Source organism: Agelaius phoeniceus, chromosome Z (assembly GCF_051311805.1).
Source record: "Agelaius phoeniceus isolate bAgePho1 chromosome Z, bAgePho1.hap1, whole genome shotgun sequence".
Taxonomy (NCBI): Eukaryota; Metazoa; Chordata; class Aves; order Passeriformes; family Icteridae; genus Agelaius; species Agelaius phoeniceus.
In genome coordinates this window covers 56,583,631-56,603,333 of record NC_135303.1, presented here as the reverse complement: position 1 = coordinate 56,603,333, position 19,703 = coordinate 56,583,631, and the positions used below count along the sequence as shown (strand labels likewise).

Here is a 19,703-nt window from a genome sequence, read left to right as displayed (position 1 = left end):
TCTGCATATGCTTGAATTGGTTTGAGTTAGGGCAGTTTCTTAAAGGATCTTAAACTTTATTTCCTCGTATTAATGCGCAGAGCTAAGCTATCTGAAAAAAACCCATGTGCCTGTATGCAGTCATCAAGGCCATCATGTGCACTGACAGACACGTGCAGGTAATTACAGGAAAAGAGACCACAATGTGAAAGTACATTACTGGGTTTCTGTTACGTATGTTAAAGAACTTTGGCTGCTTTCTGTACAAGGAATGGCTAATAGAGCAGGCGGGGAAGGACAGCAGAGTCTACCTCACGTGTAATGACATCTTCACTCATAATGTAGAAGAAAGCCTCCCTAGAAATTTCTCACATCATCAAAAATAAGAGGACTTCAGCCCTTGTAATAATGAATGTCAAACCAAAAGTAGTTTTCCTAATGTATTCTTTTCTGCAGTATTATTCAGTCTCATATCTTTCTAAAAAACAAATAGCATGTGATACACCTGCTCAGCAGAGGTGAAATTCAACAATACTAAACAGGAATAGTTTAATGAAATTGACAAGGCAGCAATTTTTTCTTACCACTGTTCTGGAGACTTTCTTGCACAAGTAAGAGAACATCTGGTTGAGTCATCTGTCAATAAAAGGAATAAAGCTGGTTTTGTATCAACCACCTGTCAAGAAAGTGATTTTCTACAACTCAAATTTAAAACCACCTCTACATGTACTTCACTATTAAGTTGCATCAAAAGGAACATGAGCTCTGCTTGCTTTGAAGGAAATTGTTCCTGAAGTTTTTTCCTCTATCAAAGATTTGGTTATGGTAAGAAAACCCCCACCAACAGAATTATTGTTTCAGTGTGCTTAAATATGACTGCATTCTGACACAGTGGACCTACATCATGTTAAAGACTGGAATTATGGCTTTTTAGAATTCTATGCACTTTATGAACTTAGATCATTCTTGGTTTCCTAAAGGAAATGTTAAATTCTAACAATGTGACTGCCAAATCAACTACAGAATGAGTAAGTTTAAGTATGGAATCATGTCCTTAATTCCTTCTCAATGTTCAAGCACAGAGACGCATAAAAACAATTAACATGACAAATAAAAACCTTAAATTACTCCACATACAAATAACCATGAGTTTCATGGCTCAGATATAACCTAGTAGTCAAAATGTGCATATGTGAATATATCAGTACAAAACCAGGATCAGTACTGAAACAAAATCACAGAAGTGTTATTTTTTCCAGCTGTTAGAGAATATAAATAATCATCTGTCTCAGAGGATTGCTAGAGTACAGATGTTTTAAGTGTTTTCAGAAGAAGTTTCAACAAAACACAAAGATGTATTACACTGCCTGATGACTACTGTTCTATGAAGAATGTTATTTTAAGACCAGACTGCCTCTGTTTTACCCAAGGGGCTTTTATAATAAGTGTTACTACCACACTATAAAAATATATTTACAATATAGTCTACATGAAGATGCAAAACCCCAAAAAACCACATTCAAAACCACTAACACATACTTAATAAAATGGCCTTACTTACATTGGCAGGAAACTGGGTATCTATGTTTAAGTCTGAAGTTTTGAAGCCAAATCTGCTATAGGAGGAGCCATATAATCTTAATGAACACTCTGCAACAAAAAGAATTATACTTCATTTACACTATGCCTAACTCTAAGTCTGTAGCTACTTACAGCATTGCTAATAGATCTTAAACCTACACCTGGTTTTGGTAAGCACAGGAAAAGAAAAAAGGTCTTCAAAGCCCTGAACTGTTACTAAATCCTGCCTCCCATGCTATTGTTGGTAAAGGCTTATCATGAAGGTCAAATCCTTCCCACATCCTTTTTATCTTCACTTTTTACTACAGGCCTGTTTGGGTCACGAAGACCATTGTAATTTAATTCTGGAACAGGTTTATATTGCTACATCAAGTTGTTCAACCGACTAGTAACTAAACATGCTGTTTTAGAATTTAGAGAGCCAAGGTTTTTAATTCAGTTTTCATTTCATAAGCTGTTGGGGATTTTTTTTTGGTTGATTTCTTTTTTGTTCAGTTTTTGTTGTTGTTTTGCTTTTAATAAGTTGGCGTATCTAGCACTTAAATTGCAAATAATACCTGGCAATTTTTGACGCAGCAAGTTTTCCATCATTGTTTTAATGTTAAGCCTTTCTTCTAGATCTTCATTACTTAAGCCAAACTCCTGCACAACATTTTCAATAGCAACACCAATAGCTTGTATCTGGGAAGGCGTTGGAGGAGGAAGAGCAGTCAGCAGTTCTTCTTCTTGCTTTTCCTTTCAAGATAAGACCAATGTTTTAATGAGTTTTGTGAGTTGCTTTACATGCTAAAATGAATGCCAACAACTCATCCCATGTAATACCACCACCACAAATTTTCCAGGTAATGTAGATAATTGGAAGCAATAAAGAATCTGATACTCCAGGAGGCTTCAGTAACATTCAGAGATATATATATGTATATGTATTTGGCACATTTAAAAAAAAATCACCAATTCTTTCAACACCTATGAAGTGTGAAAAGGCAGGAGCTAAAGAGGAAGAAACAGAAAATCTGCATAAGACATATTTTTGTCCACTTCAAGCAGAGAAAGTAGATGTTAAAAAAAAAGGTAAAATTGATGTTACGCTGGAAGTTATTTTGAAGCTTATGCTCAAAACAAACCTATTTCCTTTACATATAAACTCTGTAATACTCCACAGGTGCTTAATTTTTGCAGTATTTCTGAACTGAAATATTAATTCTGACATATAAGCTATAGCTTCTAATTCTTCCATACCAACTTTATTTGCTTATTCCTACTGCTCATTGCAAAGTCCAGGTCCCAAGCTTACTGTTTTCATTAGTATCACTATACAACAGATTTTAAAAAGATTGAAACATGGTAAAAGCTAAATGTGGAATGGTTTTAAAAGTAGTGCAGTTTCATAATTTTTAATGGGGTAACAAAGGTTTCATTAAACTACAATTTATACTTTTTTCTTGTGCTAAACTCACCTTTAAGCTTTTCTTGTGTCTTTTTTCTTTAATATGCTTATGAGCAAAAGCCACTGACTCAATCAGAACATCACACAACTTGCAGGTATATTTTGCTGATGGGTAGCTTCGAGGTTGCTAAAATAAAGATAGTAAAAAAACACCCTTAAAATAGATATAAAAGTACTATTTTCACTTCATTCAGTACTCTCGCTAAGTTCAATGGATTAACTCTGAAATGTATACTCACTCACTTTAGCTTTCTTCACTTCTTATTTGCCATCAAAAAGTTTGCACATCAAATATAATGTCAGAAGAATGATATCATATCAATCACACCCAACACCTTAGCTTTTACAGGAGAAAATACCCAATGCCCATGGAAGAATATATTAATTGAAGAAACAACTACTCCAGCAATTTAATTAAGATGTGATGTAATTTCAAGAACTAAAGGAGCAGCCATTTTTTTGAGCTTGAACTGTTAGCAATGTTTTAGCAAAAAACCCCAAAAGGAAAACCCTCTTTTTTCTACCATTCATTAACAGCAATATCGTTACTTAAATTCTGTAACTAAACTTTCTAGCTACAACCACAGATATTGCTCAAAGTGTACCATCCAGAATATACAAAAGTGCAAAAAATAGGAGAGGTCTATCTGTACAAGTAAAGACAGCAGCACCTTCTTCAGTCTATAAATGTAGTCTCGTTTCAAGCGCTCTTCAGCTTGCTGCAGTCCCAGAAGTTCTTTTGCTGACAGCACAGATTCATCTATGACTGGATCTTCCACTTCATCATGATCACACTCATTTTTTCTCGTTCTTCTCAATCTTCTTGGTTTTCTAAGCTTCTTCATTTCTTATAAAGAATTTTGAGAGGAAACATGTCAAATAACTGCAGATTGCCACACAGCATTTAATTTTTTTTTTCCTTAATTAACATTCTACTTACTTGAGAGTCAAAGAAAGCACAATGTACCTACCTGGTTTGGTTTCACAATTTGTCCTGTGCAAGTTGGATAATGATAAGTGTATATTAGTATCACAATCTATAGTACCTTTGTCCCAAACTACAAATAAATAAATTAGTTTGTTCCACTGAAGAAAATTACCTTATTTAGATACTTCTGTTAAAACTGGCAAAAAGAAAAATAGAACTAAATGCAATAGATACACCTGTATGTCATTACACCGATAATACAGAATATGTCCAAAGATTTTGGGATGCCCGGCTAGGCTTTGGTAGACAAATAAGCTAGACTAAAAGTATGACAGAATTAAAAATTGTAGTCCAATTTGAATGATTTATATGACCTAGTAGCACTCTGGTATGGCACTGTTGTGGCTTAGCTCATATATGACAATTTATTAACAAAGAATTATTACCAGTGATAATGTAATTTACCTTTCAGCTAAACCAGTATATGGATCAGTACTACCTTCACAATATTAAATAAACAAGTGGAAAAAAGTAAGCACCACTGCTGGCTACAGAGTCTAAAGAATGGACTTGCTAAGTATGTGCATATTGCTTTAATAAAGATGTAAAACTGTCATCATTATTATAATAATAAGGCTTAAAAAGCTTGTTGTGTTTACAGCAAAAGGTCTAGAACAAATTAAGCTAAATACCACTTCTACTTTTAAGCAAATTTTTGAAGTAGAAGCTGCTATTGACCCAAAGCCAACACCTGTAAAATTCATCTCAGGAATAAATATACACATCAGATTTTCACACCTTGCCTTTCACTTGTACAGCTATACAGGATGTCCCAATGCCTGGGATTTCTAAAGTTCCATTCTTCTAAGAAGTTTATGCCACTTCCTTAGACTCCCAAACTTTTATCATAGCATGAGGATTTATTAATTTATTAATTTGTAGTAATTAAAAAAAGCAAAAAAAACCCCTCCTCTTCCAAATACCTTTAAAAATTTCTTTCTCATGACCACAATTTTTGTCTCTAATGATTGGCAAAAGGGTAGCAACAGAGTTGTGTATTTGTGACCAGTTATTTGATTCAGTTCACTATGCAGCATGCATGTATTAGTGGTGTAAACAGTATCAGGGCAAAGATGGTAATATAATTTCTTTCTTTCAGCAGTAGCACAAGTTTAAGCAGCAATAAAGAGAGTTTAGGCCTAACAGAGTGTAGAAGCAGTACTCCAAAGGAATCTCTAGGGAGCAGAAATAGAAGTCTGAACTTCTGAACCTTCCCCACATGCTACATTTTTGCATCGACACTTCTGCTCAAATTCCTAAGATGGGCCACATCTGTTTCACTACATTTTTTAACTAATCAGTGTGGATAGAACTTGGAGGTATATATCAATGTTTTCACAGAAAAGCCTGTGACAACTACCTACTTATCAATTATTTCAGTAGCCAGCAAGTAACTTAAAAAAAATTTACAAACTAAATAAATACTTCTAATATTTGGTAGGTACAACAGTGACAATCTAATTATAGGTTAATGATTAAATAAAGTACTAAAGACTAGTGTCTCAGAGATTTGGTAAACTTCCTTATGAGCTACAATAAAAAAAAGACATGAAGGCAATGAAAAGGACAACTGCACAAAATATTTCAAGTAAATTCTAGAAGAAACATTTTCAGTAATTTTGCTACTTGACACAGAACTTTTGAAGGGACCTCAAGAGGTGAGCTATGCTATGCTTGTGCTTCACAGCAGGATGAAACGAACTCTGTCAAATCTGAGCAATGCTCACCTAACCTGTTCTTAAAGGCCTTCAAGTACCTTTTCCATGAGCTGTCCAGACAACCTCTCCAGAACCTCCCTAGCTTTACCTTTAGAAACTTGACCTTTATTCCTCATCTGAATCTTTCTTGCTCAATTTTAGGCCCATTGCTTTGTGTCCCATCTACTGGAAAGAAACAATATAGTTTACTACATCAGCTTTTTACAGCTTCCTACACAGACGATTGTTAATATGCCTCCCTACCCTCTTCATTTTGCAGAAATATTGGGCATTGTTTACAGTTTGAATAGCTTCTGTTTCCTACATATCTTGACAACCTTCTTGCTTTTCTTTGCACGGCTTCCATTTTATTCATACAAGTGGGGTGTCAAAACTAGATGGAGGACTACTCAGAAAAAGGGGTACTTCAGACTGTGAGCCATTTTTCATGTCTCACAACCCCATGATAATGAGTACTCATTATCATCTTCTGATTCACTATCACTTCAGATCCTTCTCCAAAAAAAATATTACTTTATGGTAACTTTTCCTCCTTTATTTGTACAGCTAATATTCCTCCTTAAACAACGGCATTTACATATCCTTTGTATTTCATCCTATATGTAGGTCATTTCTCCAACTGTGCAAAGTTATTTCAATCGACCTTCCTGCTTTCCAGCATTCCATTCCTACCAGCTCCACAGCATATTCAATTTTCAGAGCACACTATTAATAGGTCTGCTGTCTTCATTCATCATTGCAGTAGTATAACAAACATTGAATGGAATAGAATCCTCACTCACTAGATGTTCATTCACTACTTTCTTTAACTGACAAAATCTTCAGTAGTTTCTGAGTATAGTTACCTAATTAGCTCTGCAAGTCTCTTACATTAATTGAATCCAGACAATTTTCCACTAGTTTACTTACAGAACTGTCACATAAGAGTATCCAAAGTAGTACAGTACTAGTACAAGCAACACCTACCAACTGCCTTTCCCATGTCCACAGGGGACTGATGCCTATTTTAAATAAAAAAATTAGGGCTTGGCATACCTTTAGTAAAAAATGCATACTTACTACTTCTTATCTTTGTTACCTTTCAAATGCTTACAGTATATTATTTGTTCCAAATCTGACCCCCAAGATTTAAACTGCACACCAATTATTTTAATTCCTCTTTTAAGAGACACATGCCCATTCCTGTAATCAGTAGCTCACTTCTCTTAAGTTCTCAAGTATAATTGCCAGTGGTTCCAAAAATCTATTTCGGTGAGTTCCTGAAGTTTCACAGAAAAAAGTCCATTACATCCAGTAAAAGAAGAAACTAAAGAAAACTTTAACTGAAGAAAAAAATTGTGAAAACATCCTGCTCTCTCCTCATGAGAGAGATGAGGTTGAGCTGTGTGCAGCTTACTTCTAACAATGAGAGACCCTGGGAATCTGTTCGCAGTTTCTTTTTAGTGACAGCTAGTATCACAGGAAAGGACATTTAATTGCTGGACTTCCTAGTGTCAACCAGCCAGAGCTCTTCTTCTCAGCAGAGGGTCTGATCACTATTGTCTTTGGTGCCCACTCAAATAAAATAAGACAGGTTTCTTGTCAACTGGCATTCCATGCTAGCAGCATCACACACAAGTTATATTCTCTATATTATTTAAGCTTCCTTTTTCTGCTTTACTTGCATTCAATGAAAATACTATTGTATCAATCACTTCACCCTCCCTTAGGCTGTCGTTCCTGACATTTCAATGCTTTGGGTTTGTACTCTGAGTATTAGTACCAACTGCTCACAGGGAAGTTAAATATATACGAAGAACTAGACTCATGTTACTGCTGTACTGAGTTCTCACAACACTGACACAGCATTGCCTTCAATCTTCAACACATTGTTAAAGACCTCATTGGTAGCTCCAAAAATCTGACCCTGTTATCAGCTTAACTGAAAGATCTCTCACCAGCCTTGACAGATCCATCAAATTGTATGGGAAAAACAACAAACAGGGACACTACACAGATGCTGCAATCTACTTACTCCTATCACTCACAGGCTAAACTATAAAGACAACACAATCTATAAAACAAGTTCTGTATTATTTGCTGTAACAATTTGTCTGAAGTGCTAGAAGTACAGAACAGTCAATAGTTTACAATACATGACAGAACAAAAACACTTTTTTGCTTTAATAGTGAATCTTGAAATTTTACTTTTCAGTAACACATGTAGTAAGCTACTTTACTGGATAGCTATGCAAAACAAAGAAATGTGATTACCAGAACTTCCTTTCTGCATGTCTGGCACATCTTTGCTCATTAAATCTTCCTGAAGTTGTCGTCTTACATTTCTGTTTCCAGAACCTTCAACCTCGTGAAAAGAGTCCTTTCTTGTCCTGCCATGCCCAGGAATCCAGGCAGCAGAACGGTACTCTCTCCAGGTGTCAGAAGTACCATGGTGATCATCAGATCCCCACTTCTTCATGTGGTCTCTTTGGATATCATTTAACTTTGACCCTTGACAGTAAGCTGTGTTTTTAAGCGAGTTTGGGCTACTCAAAACACTTCGTGGCCCTCGCCTGGGACTGCTTCCATAATGACCTGGAGATCCCTTTTTCTTTTGCAGGCTGGTATCTATTTTATTGCTACAGCCACTTCCATATTCATCCATGACTTGGTAGTCTATCTGTAAGGGACTTTCTTTTAATTCTTCTGGATACAAAGTTTCCTGTTCCTTATTTTGTTTGGCAAAGCAAGGTTTTGCAGCATCTCCCATGGTTATTGCTGTTCAATTCAGCGATTCCCACCTAGAAATCAAAAAGTTAAAAGCTGTATTTTAAAACCAATCAAGGAATGAACACTGGGTATTAACTGCTATGGAAATCTCAACAATCAAAGCCCTGGATTAAACCAAGGCAAGAAAAGGCACTCCAAAACTCAGCTAGGTCTCTTGTCTTACGTCTTAACACCTGTGGGTGGCTTATAAAATGTAGAGACAGCCTATGGCTTTTCCAGGCCCTAGGGTCTTTAGAACAGATAGAAAATTTTAAGAGTCTACATCAGCCTCAGCTTAGCACAGGAAAGCTTTGGAAGAATGGTTGAAGGAGGCAAAAAAGGACGGAAGGATGGCCCCAAGGCCATTCTACGTATCAGAATATTCTTCTTTGCCTACAGTAGACACTGTTAACCTTGTTAGGAATGAAAATTGTGATCATCAGAAGACAGGCAGATGCGAAGTTAAGTTGCAATATAGTTATGAGGCAAGTATGATACAGTGACTTAGAAACAATGTGCTCTCCTGCACATTTTAGGCAGACCATCACTCAGTATTAAGCGCTCCTATTTCATATTATTTTAGCATTGTCTAAAACATCTAGACCACTGAATTGCTTGCACATCCATCCCCCTTTCTTAATGCAAAACACTCCCCCAGAGGTCTAACTCCAATGCTGTCAATAAACCATGTGGACTTTGAAAAGGAAACTACAGGAAGAGACTATGTAAAACATGTTAAGTGGCAGTGGTCTTCTCAACACTGAGTATTTTATGATTTAAATATAGACGCATACAACCAAACAAAACAGATTTTCTCTTTCAAAATACACATATATTCTCAAGAATGCAGATAAAACTGTAAAGAGCATTTTCAAGCACCTAAATATCACAAAATGTCCTTCTGTTATGATTAATATGGGAGTAGGGTACCTGATTTTTCACATTTTAATTTTTTTAAAGTTCTGCAGGCCACAAAGGCACTCTTAAGAAACTCAGTGTCTGCATTTGACTGAGGCTTTTAGTGTTTATGACCCTCTTAAAATGAAGGTAGTTTTTTGGTCCCACACAAGCAACAAAACGAACAGGATTCCTGTCCTAAAGAACAGTATTTTACCCAGTTATGTACATCTCTGGTAATGAAGCTGCTCCAACTAAGAGCGGAAAGAAAAGTTTCAAACACACGAAGTGCACTTGATTCCTATTTTAGGCAAGAAACGCTGTCAAACCCGAATTTCAGAGTGACCTAAACCCAGCCTGTTTTAGAGTCATCCCCAGCAGCAACGCCCACACCCTGCCGCCAGGCTGGATGGCGACACGTCCCTGCACAGGAAGGAAACCGAAAAGTCAAAGTTTACGTTCGTCTCCAGCTCCGGACCGCGACTGGAGGTGCGAGCCTGGTGTGGGCAGGGGGCTGCCCTGGGGGGTCAGTGGCGTCGCAGACGGGCAGGACACGGCTGCCAGCGGGGCCTGCAGCATCGGGCAGCGCCGCCCAGGCTGCCGGCGGGACCCAGGCGCAGGTGTTGGGATACCGGCACAGGGAACACACTACAGCAGGCGGGCCAGGGCTCCCTTGTCGCCACGCTGCAGCTCCCGACTCACTTCTCCTCCGCCTCCCACAGGCTAACGAGAGTCCCTGGCCCCCTCCTGTCGAGCCCCGACTCCGGTGAAGGGACTGCGGCGCAGCGTAACCCAAACCTGCCGCCTCAGCCGGACACAGCCCACGAACAGAGGGGCCGCGGTAGGACCAGGCACGAGGGGACCGAGAGATGTAGGGAGGGAGAGAGGGAGGAAAAGGGGCGAGCGAGGGGCACAGGCCGCCGGTGGACACCGCCCGCTGCCGGGAAAGGCCTCGGCCCGCCGCCAGCCGCCAAGAGAAGGGCACTCACCGCCCGCTACCGCCGGGCCGCCCGCCGCCCAGAGCTCGCCATTGTGGCGCGACGGAAACGGCGCTGCTCCCCCGGCGCGCCCGACCCACGCGAGGCTTCCGGCAGAGCGGGCCCGCCCTCCGTGCCCGGTGGGGCGGGGCGGGGCGGGACAGGGCCGGGCGCGGGGGTGGAGCCGGCCCGGCGGGCCTAGAAAGCGTGCGTGGCCGAGCACCGACGTGTTGCGTCAGGTCTTTCCTTAAACTTCCTGTCAAGGTGACTCCACCACCTCCCTGGGCAGGCCGTTGCCGCGTCTAATCACCCTTTCTGTGAAGAAACTACTCCTGATGTACAACTTGAGTCTCCCCTACCTCAGCTCGAGGCTCTGCCCTCTTCTCCTGGCACCTGATGTTGTGAAAAGAGGCCGACCCCCACCTGGCTGCACCCTCCCTTCAGGCAGCTGTAGACTGCAAAGAGGTCTCCCCTGAGACTGCTCCAGGCTAAAACACCCGCAGCTCTCTCAGCCTGGAGTGGTGCAGGACTTGTGCTCCAGACTCTGCTGCCTCAGGCCTGCACAGGTACATGGCCCTTCTCTGGACAGGCTCCAGCACCTCAATGCCCTTGCAGTGAGGAGCTCAAATATGATTTGAGGGGCGGCCCCACCAGTGCGGAGTACAGGGAGACAATCACTGCCCTGGTCCTGCTGGCCACACTATTGCTGATAGAGGCTAGGAAGCCATTGATCTTCTTGGTCATTGAAGAGGTGAATAATGTACATTGCAGTTTTCTCCCAGAAAACAAGTTTAATTTACTGGCTAATTTACTGGCCTAATTTACTGGCTTGTTGAGAAGGGTCTCTTTCTACCATGCTTTTGAATTCATATTTATGGAAAAGAGGGACTCTTAATAAGCCTTGCGAGGTGGTCCTCATGAGAATTCACCTTCCCATTCCAGTTCAAATTTTCTTAGCAAAATGTGTGTACAAGTATATAGGTTTTGAAGATTGGTAAATAGCAGAGACTTCCCAGAATAATTTATGGTTCCTTTCCAAGATAGGAACTTGCAGCCTAGTGCTTTGCATTAACAGTCAAAATATACTTTTGACCTCCCTTCTATTACCCTTTCCTGGTAGGATGCTTTCTGGAAAGGGCCTGGCATGGAAAGATAGCATATCTTACCAAAACAACTGCTGTAAGCAGGTGTGGCTGGGATACCAAACATGAAAACGTTTCTGAACCCTGTCATGCCTCCTTCTTCCATAAAATTGTTGAGTGGCTGCAGGCTCAGCATGTTTCATAGCTCAGCATATGTCAGGCTCTGCTTATGTCATAGTGGCTGTGGTGGGTCAAACAATCTTGGGTTTGATGAAAACTTCTGCCTAATGCAGCCATGCAAGACTGTCTAAAGTTTTTGTCATTTTTATGAAGCTAAAATCCCTATGATTTTTATAAAAGTCAGTGATTAACATATAAATTTCAATTAGATGGATTATTGTATACTCAAATACTAGCATTTTCTATGGTCAGACAAAAATAAGAGAAAATGGGCTAAAAGTGTCATGTGTCCTAAACACATATGCTGCTTGCTTGGAAAGCCTAAATTTTGATCCACTGAGATTTTTTTTCCTAAATAGGTAGCATGAAGATGCAATTAGTCAGTTTTTGTTTAAAAAAAGTAAACTTAGCATGCGGAATACAAATATCCTGAAACAAGAAAGATAACTAGCAGCTCTTTCTGAATTTATCAGTAATTAAATAAGAGAGAGAAATTAAGGCATAGTAAAAGAGTACAACTCACTAAATAAAGTAAGACCAGCCATACGCCTATAAATTATAAGACTGAGCTTGAAGAACAAACACAGAATTGGCCATCACAATTTTTTTTTTTTTAAGAAATGTAGTCTCTGGAATTTTTTGAGTACTGATCTTCAATCTGATGCAGACATTTTGTTCTACAGTTTGAGAAAGCAAATATTTTATATATCCTTTAAATAGGTTTTGTTTTATTTTGCTGTTGTAGAAAAGATACTATTTTCCTTTATGAAAGCTTGTTCACCAAGGAATAAAGGATTGCATTTTTATGTGAAATTGCGAGACAAACTGGGCCAGTTTGGGATTACATTTTTGCCATACTTGTGCTAATGTGGATAGGATTGCCCAGGCACAGAGTTGGTAGGAAGCAGAGGTAGACTCCTGTTTTGACTGTGACTCAGACAGCTCTTGGATCCTCACCCCATACTTGCTTTGTCACCTCAGCATTTTAGTGTTGGAACACTCTCCATGTTGAAAAGCTACTAAGCTACTAGAAGCAATGTTGGAAGTGTTGCTCTTTGTCTTCATCAGTGATAGACTGATGAAGACAATGTTGCTCTTTGTATTCATCAGTGATAGACTGTGTCACTTGCAGATAAATCAGAAAACCTATCTGATACTTTATGATGAGATTTTCCGGAAGACAGTGGATATAGCCATTTACACCCCAAAAGAACTTGGCCAAATACGGTGTCCTTTTTCTTGTATGTCTCCAGACTTCTTGCTGGTGGGGTGGTATGAGGAGCAGAAGAGGCCTTGATGCTAAGTGTTACTCAGCAGTAACTAAAAGATCTCTGTATTACCAAAACTTTTCCCAACATACATCCAAAACGTTGTCCCCATACCAGCTACCATGAAGAAATCTAGCTCTACCCCAGCCCAAACTAGAACATTCTCCACTAGTTATTCCATATCATTTATGTCATCTTAAGATCCCACCTTATCAAATACCTGCCTCCCCTTAAAATGTTTGTGAAACGTCCATAATTATCAGCAAAATGCTCACTGTGTTTGTTTGTTGTTTGACTTTGTGCTCCATCTGTTATGGTGGTCACTCAGGATGGGAGAAGTAGTGTGTTGCCTGGAGTCTTTTGGCACTGAAGGCAGCTCTGGTCAGGTCACTGCTGCACTCACACTGTGTGTGGAAAATCACACCATGGAAAGCCAGTGTCCACAAAGGAGAGAGAAGAGTCCTGCAACTTTATTTTATAAAGGGAAAGGGCCCACTGGGGCCTACCCCCATCAGGTTTCTTTCTAGAGATTTTAGAGGATGAAGCCTCCTTTTGTCCTAAATTCCCATTTAGGACAAAAGGAGGCATGTTGCCCTCTTACTATCCCCATTGGCTGAAGAACTGCAAAGGCACAGGTTTCCTGAACCACTTACCATATATTTCCCCCCTCAAACCTGTGATTTTCCTCCAAAATTCAAAATTTTAAGTTTTCTAGGTTCTGCAGTACACTTGGTCTGGACTCATTTGTCTATTTTCCTAAAATTCTACAGTCAATCTGTCTAGGTTATGTAACAAACCCGCTGCTTGAGGTTGGTAGAAACATTGAGACCCATTTCAAAGACATTAACAACCATATCCTCAGCCATCAAATTGTTTGATTAGACATTACCACACATCTTTTCCTGTCAACTGCTTCTTATGATGTTCATCCTTCATTGTATTCATTCTTTCATCATCCTTGGAGTAGTTTCTGCTGTAGGGCTTTCTGTAACAACCAGCTCAAGTCACGTTTTACAACAATTTAAAAGTACATCCATTACATTCTCCAGCCCTGGTCCCTTTGGACTAGGCTGTAAATTTTAACAAGACAATGAATTCCTGCTCTTGTCTCTAGCTTTGCTAGCAGCAAGAGGTTTTTGCTATAATACCTTCAATAGGTTGCAGCCATACAGTGATGATATACAGTATTGAGTAACACTGCCATCTCACAACTCAAATAGTGAATTATTTTCACTCAGGATTAAATCACCTTGAGGTGCACATAGCACTTGCCCATCTTACTGCGTTTATCAAGTCCATCCAGGTCCCTGAGTAAAAACCATCCCATGAATAGGTTTACCCTTTCCTGAAGAAGGAATAACTGTTTCTTTTAGTCAGTTTCTCATACATACTCTTTGGATCTTTCTTCTTCCACAGTGCGCAGAGGCCTTGATTCGGCAGGTCAAGTGGCAGATGCTCTAATATTAACTAGCTAAGTGGCTTCTGCTAAATGTTTTTCACAATGCTTGAATGTATGTCCTGGTTACTGGAGATGCATTCCAGTTTAGCACTGGGATGTGCCCTCTACACCAGTTCTGACAAACTGTTAGTGATGGGTTTGCAGTAGATGCCCAGTAGATGCCCAGCAGTTGCCCAGCTGACACCTCAAGCTACAAGCTGGGTGTTAAATGAGATAAGGGAGAGAGCCAAACACTCTGAGGAGTGGAGGGTTTCTTTTTCTTCACAAATGACTCTGCAATGCTAACTCCTTCTGGGGAAACATCAGCTCAGTCCCACTGATCCTGAAGAGGTCATCTCTGCCAATGGCCCATAATGGACTCAATGGCACTAGCAGAACAGGCAGCTGCAATGACTCAAAGTATTACATCATTCCATTGTGAAACTGCCTGCCCCGGGGGAGGTACTGAGCATTCCCATCTGAACTTGACTATGTATAATTCTGGTGTTTGGGGACCCCCACCACCCCTGGGTAGATCCAGAGGAGGACCACCACTTTTGACTGCAACCATCACTTCAACAGGACTGCAATCACCACTTGATAGGACTGCAACCACCACCTTGGCCAACAGGATTCCAGGCTGTAGTCTGACTTTATGGATCTAAGCCAGTTTTAATGTGTATTATTGCATTATTGTAATCTTTCTATTAAATTGTAACCTTGACCTGAAATGTCTTTTAAGGTAATTGGGTGGTCTTCATTTCTCCTACTGGTTTACTTTCATACCAGCCCAATGTCCCAGCACCTGTTACTCTCACTGTAGTTTTTAACAGCCATTCAGCTTTCCTGGAGGCTGGTGCGTAAGTGGGAATGTGATCACCTGGTTGATGTTGAGCCCCTTGACCAGGCTACAAGTTTGCTTCTGGAATGAGTCCTGTTGTCTGATTGAATTATTTCAGTTACCACCAAAGTTGCTCTTTAAGGCCCAAAACAATAATCCCGGCAGTGGCATGGATCACAGGGTATGTTTCTAACCATTCAATAGTCACTTCCATCACTGTAAGCAGATGGTGCTTTCCATGGCAAGTTCATGGTAGTCTGATAGTCTTCCCTGTATTGGTATTTCAGCCATCATCTTCAAAATCAAAAAAGTTTTAGCTCCTGGCTTGTTTAATTGTGGTACATTCTTTGCATTTATGGGTAGCCTCTGCAATGGCATCAGTGATCCAATCCATGCCTTGATCATGGCCCCATTTGTATGTTTCTTCTCTTTGTACATGTTTTGATATATCATATCAGATATATGTCATAGGTCACCCTTATATTCCCAGTCCAGATGCATCTGAGTCACTTTCATTTTAGCAGCTTGGTCCACCTGCTCATTGTTTTGATATTCTTCAGTGGCAGACTCTTTGCTACGTAAACCCTTATGTGATGTACTTTTATAACCAGGTTCACCACACGAGCAGCAATAACTCACTGCAATTCAACAGCCCAGATGGGTTTAATTCTGCTCTGCCACCTGCTTTGCTTTCATTGCTATAGCCACCCCTGGAGCATTTGCCACAATCCATGAGTCAGAGCAGAGATAAAGTACTGGTCATTTTTCTCTTTCAGTAGTGTCTAAAGCCAGCTGGAGTGCTTTCTCTTCTGCAGACTGACTCAGTTTACCTTGTCCATCAGCAGTTTCTTCAACTTAATATATAGCACAGCAGCTTTCCACCTTTAATATTTTCCTATAACATGACAGGATCTGTCTGTAAACAAGGCATATTGGTTCATTTTCTGGTAACTTCTTATACAGTGGGGTCTCTTAAGTATGAGTCACCTCCTCTAGTGACACTCCAAAATTTTGTCCCTCTGTGCACTCCATGATCACTTCCAGGATTCCTGGCTGGTTAAGGCTTCCCATGTGAACTCATTGGATTATCAGTGTGATCCACTTAGTCATGTCACATCAGTTGCATGATGTGTAGAGGAAAGTCTCCTTTTGAACATTCAGAAGAGCATGGGCAATCAAAATTGCACCAGAAGGAACTGTGCTTCATTAGCAACTGGCAGCTCAAATTGCTTTACAGACTGCTTGTATTTCTTTTTCGGCTGGAGTGCAATGGCTTTCACATCCTCTATATCCCTGGCTTCAAAACCCTAGGGGTCAACTTTGAGTCCCTCTGACAGCTTTCTGCCAGAGCCTCCATGTATGGCCATTAACCATGGCTGAAGTATAAAGCACATTTTTAACATCTTGTCCTCTTCAGACTGGCCCAAGTGCTAATGCATGAACTGTCTCCTACTGGGTTTGTTCGAAGGCTTACTGCTGCTCAGGACCCCTTTCAAAGTTGTTTTTCTTATGGGTCATGTGATAGAGAGGGCTTGCAATCAGACTGTAACCTAGAATATGCATTCTCCAGAAATGTCCAACACCCAAGAACTTGTGTTTCTTTTTTGTTAGTTGGTGAAAACATAGCTGTTATGTTATTGATCACATCCATTGAGACATGATTATGCCTATCTTGCCATTTCATTCCCGCAAACTGGATTTTCTGTGCAAGTACATTGACCGTACCTTGTTTCATAGCAAAACCCACTTTCAAGAGAATTGGCAATAATGTTCTCCCCTTCTCATACTTTTCCTTGTCTGTGTTGCGCCACATAATAATGTCACTAATATATTGCAAGTCTTCAGGGGTCTCACTTTGTTTGAGTCCAGGCTGGATCTATCTGCATCAACTGGTAGGCCTGTGTTTCTACCCTTGGAGCAGTTGATTCCAAATGTATTGGATAACCCTCCATGTGAAAACGAACTATGGCCTGCACTCTGCTGTCAAAAGGATCAAGAAAAAGAGATTAGTGATATCAGTGTTTGCATACCATTTGGCTGCCTTTGCCCCCAGTTCCCATTGGAATTCTAGTATGTCTGATAGGGCACCACACAGTGGCAGTGTGGCATCATTCAAGACATGGCAGTCCACTGTTCGCCTCTGCTTTCTGTTACATTTTTGCTCTGACCTAGAGGGACTTATTAAAAGGTGAATGAGTCTTAGTGATGATTCCTTGACTCTCCAGTCACTGGATTGGGTTATGTATGGGAACCACAGAGTCTCTGTTGGTTCAGTATGCAGCTGATGTATTGTCCTAACACCTGCTGTTCTTTAACCTACAGCAACCCCACAATGGAAAGATCATCTGAATGACCAGGCAAACTAGACAGCTGTTTAATCCTCTCTGTACTCATGGCAGCTATACCAAAAGCTCTACCTTTTTGGGTCCTTGAAATATTCTCTCCTGAGGTATTCTATGGCAAGGACACATGGATCTGTGGGCTGGTCACAATTGCTGCTTGTAAGATAGGCTTACCTCAGCCTCCAACATGGACAGCTCTCAGGATACTTGCATTACTCCAGATGCAGAGATGGATTCTGCCTCTTTGTAACTGGTGGTTTTGGTGTATACTGCGCACCAGTGTCCAGTAGAGCTTTAGACTCCTGTGGGGCTGATGTTACAGGCCATCAAATGCATACAGTCCAGTAAAACCAGTTGTCCTCTGCCTGGCTGAAGGCAAGGCCCCTCTATTCCTGGTTGGGATCTTTATTGCTTGATTTTTGGAACTGCAAAATGGAAGTCCCTTAATCAGGGTCAAAAGTACAATCTCACCTTCTACTTGGCTCAACAGACAGAGGTACAGTAATTGTTCTGGGTGAATGCTTTTTGGCTGTTGCTTTTCCTTCCAGTACCCCTAGTCTCCAAGTAGGTTTAGTGTCCCACTTCCACATGTTCTCTCTCTTTATCATGCAGGAAGAAGTACAGGGTTGCACGTTTTGTGTGGTGGTGTGAGTACACTGGTACCTTCTCCCTTGAACAAGAAAAGAATCCAAGAATCCATAGAATCCTTGTATTTGGAAAAGACCTTTCAGATCATCAAGTCTAATTGTTAACCCATACCACTGTGCTCACGACTAAATCATGTCACATCTACATGTGTTTTAGATACTTCTGGGGATGGTCACTCCACCACTTTCTTGGGCAGCCCATTCCAAAGCTTGACCGCCCTTTCAGTGAAGCAATTTTTCCTGCTATCCAATCTAAACCTCTCCTGGTGCAGCTTGAGTCCATTTCCTCTTGTCTTATCCCATTGTTACCTGGGAAAGGAGACCAACCTTTATCTTGCTACATCCTCCTTTCAGACAGTTGTAGAGAGCCATAAGATCTACTCTGACCTTCCTTTTCTCCAGGCTAAAGACCTCCTCTTCCCTCAGCTGCTCAAGTCCTGATAGGACTTGTGCTAGGACCCTTCACCAGCTCCTTTGCCCTTCTCTGGACAAGTTCCAGCACCTCAATATCTTTCTTGCAGTGAGGGGCCCAAAAGTGAACACAGTACTCGAGGTGCAGCATCACCAGTGTCAGTACAGAGGGACAGTCACTGCCTTGGCCTTGTTGGCCACAACATTTCTGATGCAAGCCATGGTGCCATTGGCCTTCTTGGCCACCTGAGCATGGGCTGGCTCGTGTTTAGCCAGCTGTTGAACAGGAGCCCCAGATTCTTTTCCATCAGGCAGCTTTCCAGCCTTTCTGCCCCAAGCCTGTTGCAGTGAATAGTGGTGTTGTGACCCAAGGGCAGGACCTGGTAGTTCACATTATTTGAACCTCATACAGTTTACCTCAGCCCATGATCCAGCCTGTCCACATCCTTCTGTAGAGCCTTCCAGCCCTTAAGCAGGTCAGCTGTCCTACCCAGCTTGGTGTCATCTGGGAAATGACTGAGGGTGCACCTAATCTCCTAATCCAAATAATTGACAAAGACATTAAATAGGACTGACCCTGACCCTGAGCTTTGAGGAGCCCACTAGTGACAGGATGCCAGCTGGATATGACTCTACTCACAAACACCCTATGGGCCCAGCCAGTTTTTAATGCAGTGAACAAGTACATTTACCTAAGACATCAGCCAGAATGCCTTGTGAAATGATGTTAAAGTCTTCAGTAAGGTCCATAGATAGCCACAGCTCTTCCCTCATCCTAAGTGCATCACCTCTTCATAGATCAGGTTGCTCAAGCTACACACTAATATGAAGGGAGAGCAGAACAAAATCTTGCATGTTCTAGAAGTTAAAATGACTGCTGTCTGCAAAGCCCGTACATTTCAAATTGATGTCTACTCACTAGATGGCAGCAGATTCAAAAACATTGCTGGAAAATTACAGCTCAAATCACCCATGAATACCTGATGTAAAGACATGCTTTTGCAGTGAAATAAGAGTATAATAAAACATGGTTAAAATAATAAAACATGGTTAAAAATTTAGCTGGTCTGGATAAGGACAATGCATGGTCAGGGGGAAATGGGAGCACAGGCTTCAGACTGGTCCAGTAAGTAGAGCCTTTTGCCACAATTTCTATGCA

At 40.8% G+C, this 19,703-nt stretch overlaps 2 protein-coding genes across 3 annotated transcripts in view; one reads left to right on the top strand and one right to left on the bottom strand.

Annotated features, from left to right (window-relative positions):
• Nucleotides 1-10,486, bottom strand: part of TUT7 (terminal uridylyl transferase 7) — a 33,339-nt gene extending 22,853 nt beyond the window's left edge. The window contains exons 1-7 of one of the 2 annotated variants that reach the window (XM_054652386.2): nucleotides 10,348-10,486; nucleotides 7,967-8,493; nucleotides 3,679-3,854; nucleotides 3,018-3,134; nucleotides 2,118-2,295; nucleotides 1,541-1,629; nucleotides 564-615 (exon numbers count right to left, since the gene is read on the bottom strand). In XM_054652386.2, the coding sequence (XP_054508361.2) occupies nucleotides 564-615; nucleotides 1,541-1,629; nucleotides 2,118-2,295; nucleotides 3,018-3,134; nucleotides 3,679-3,854; nucleotides 7,967-8,462 (1,108 nt within the window). In that variant the 5' untranslated portion in view covers nucleotides 8,463-8,493; nucleotides 10,348-10,486. Of the gene's footprint in view, nucleotides 1-563; nucleotides 616-1,540; nucleotides 1,630-2,117; nucleotides 2,296-3,017; nucleotides 3,135-3,678; nucleotides 3,855-7,966; nucleotides 8,494-9,816; nucleotides 9,935-10,347 lie in introns of those variants that run through there. The other variant, XM_054652387.2, reaches the window with a different exon arrangement.
• Nucleotides 8,812-19,703, top strand: part of LOC129133051 (uncharacterized) — a 143,482-nt gene continuing 132,590 nt past the window's right edge. Inside the window, exons 1-2 of the mRNA XM_077172186.1 lie at nucleotides 8,812-8,946; nucleotides 9,725-10,901. Coding sequence (XP_077028301.1) covers nucleotides 8,812-8,946; nucleotides 9,725-10,537 — 948 coding nt within the window. The 3' untranslated portion in view covers nucleotides 10,538-10,901. The remainder of the gene's footprint in view (nucleotides 8,947-9,724; nucleotides 10,902-19,703) is intronic.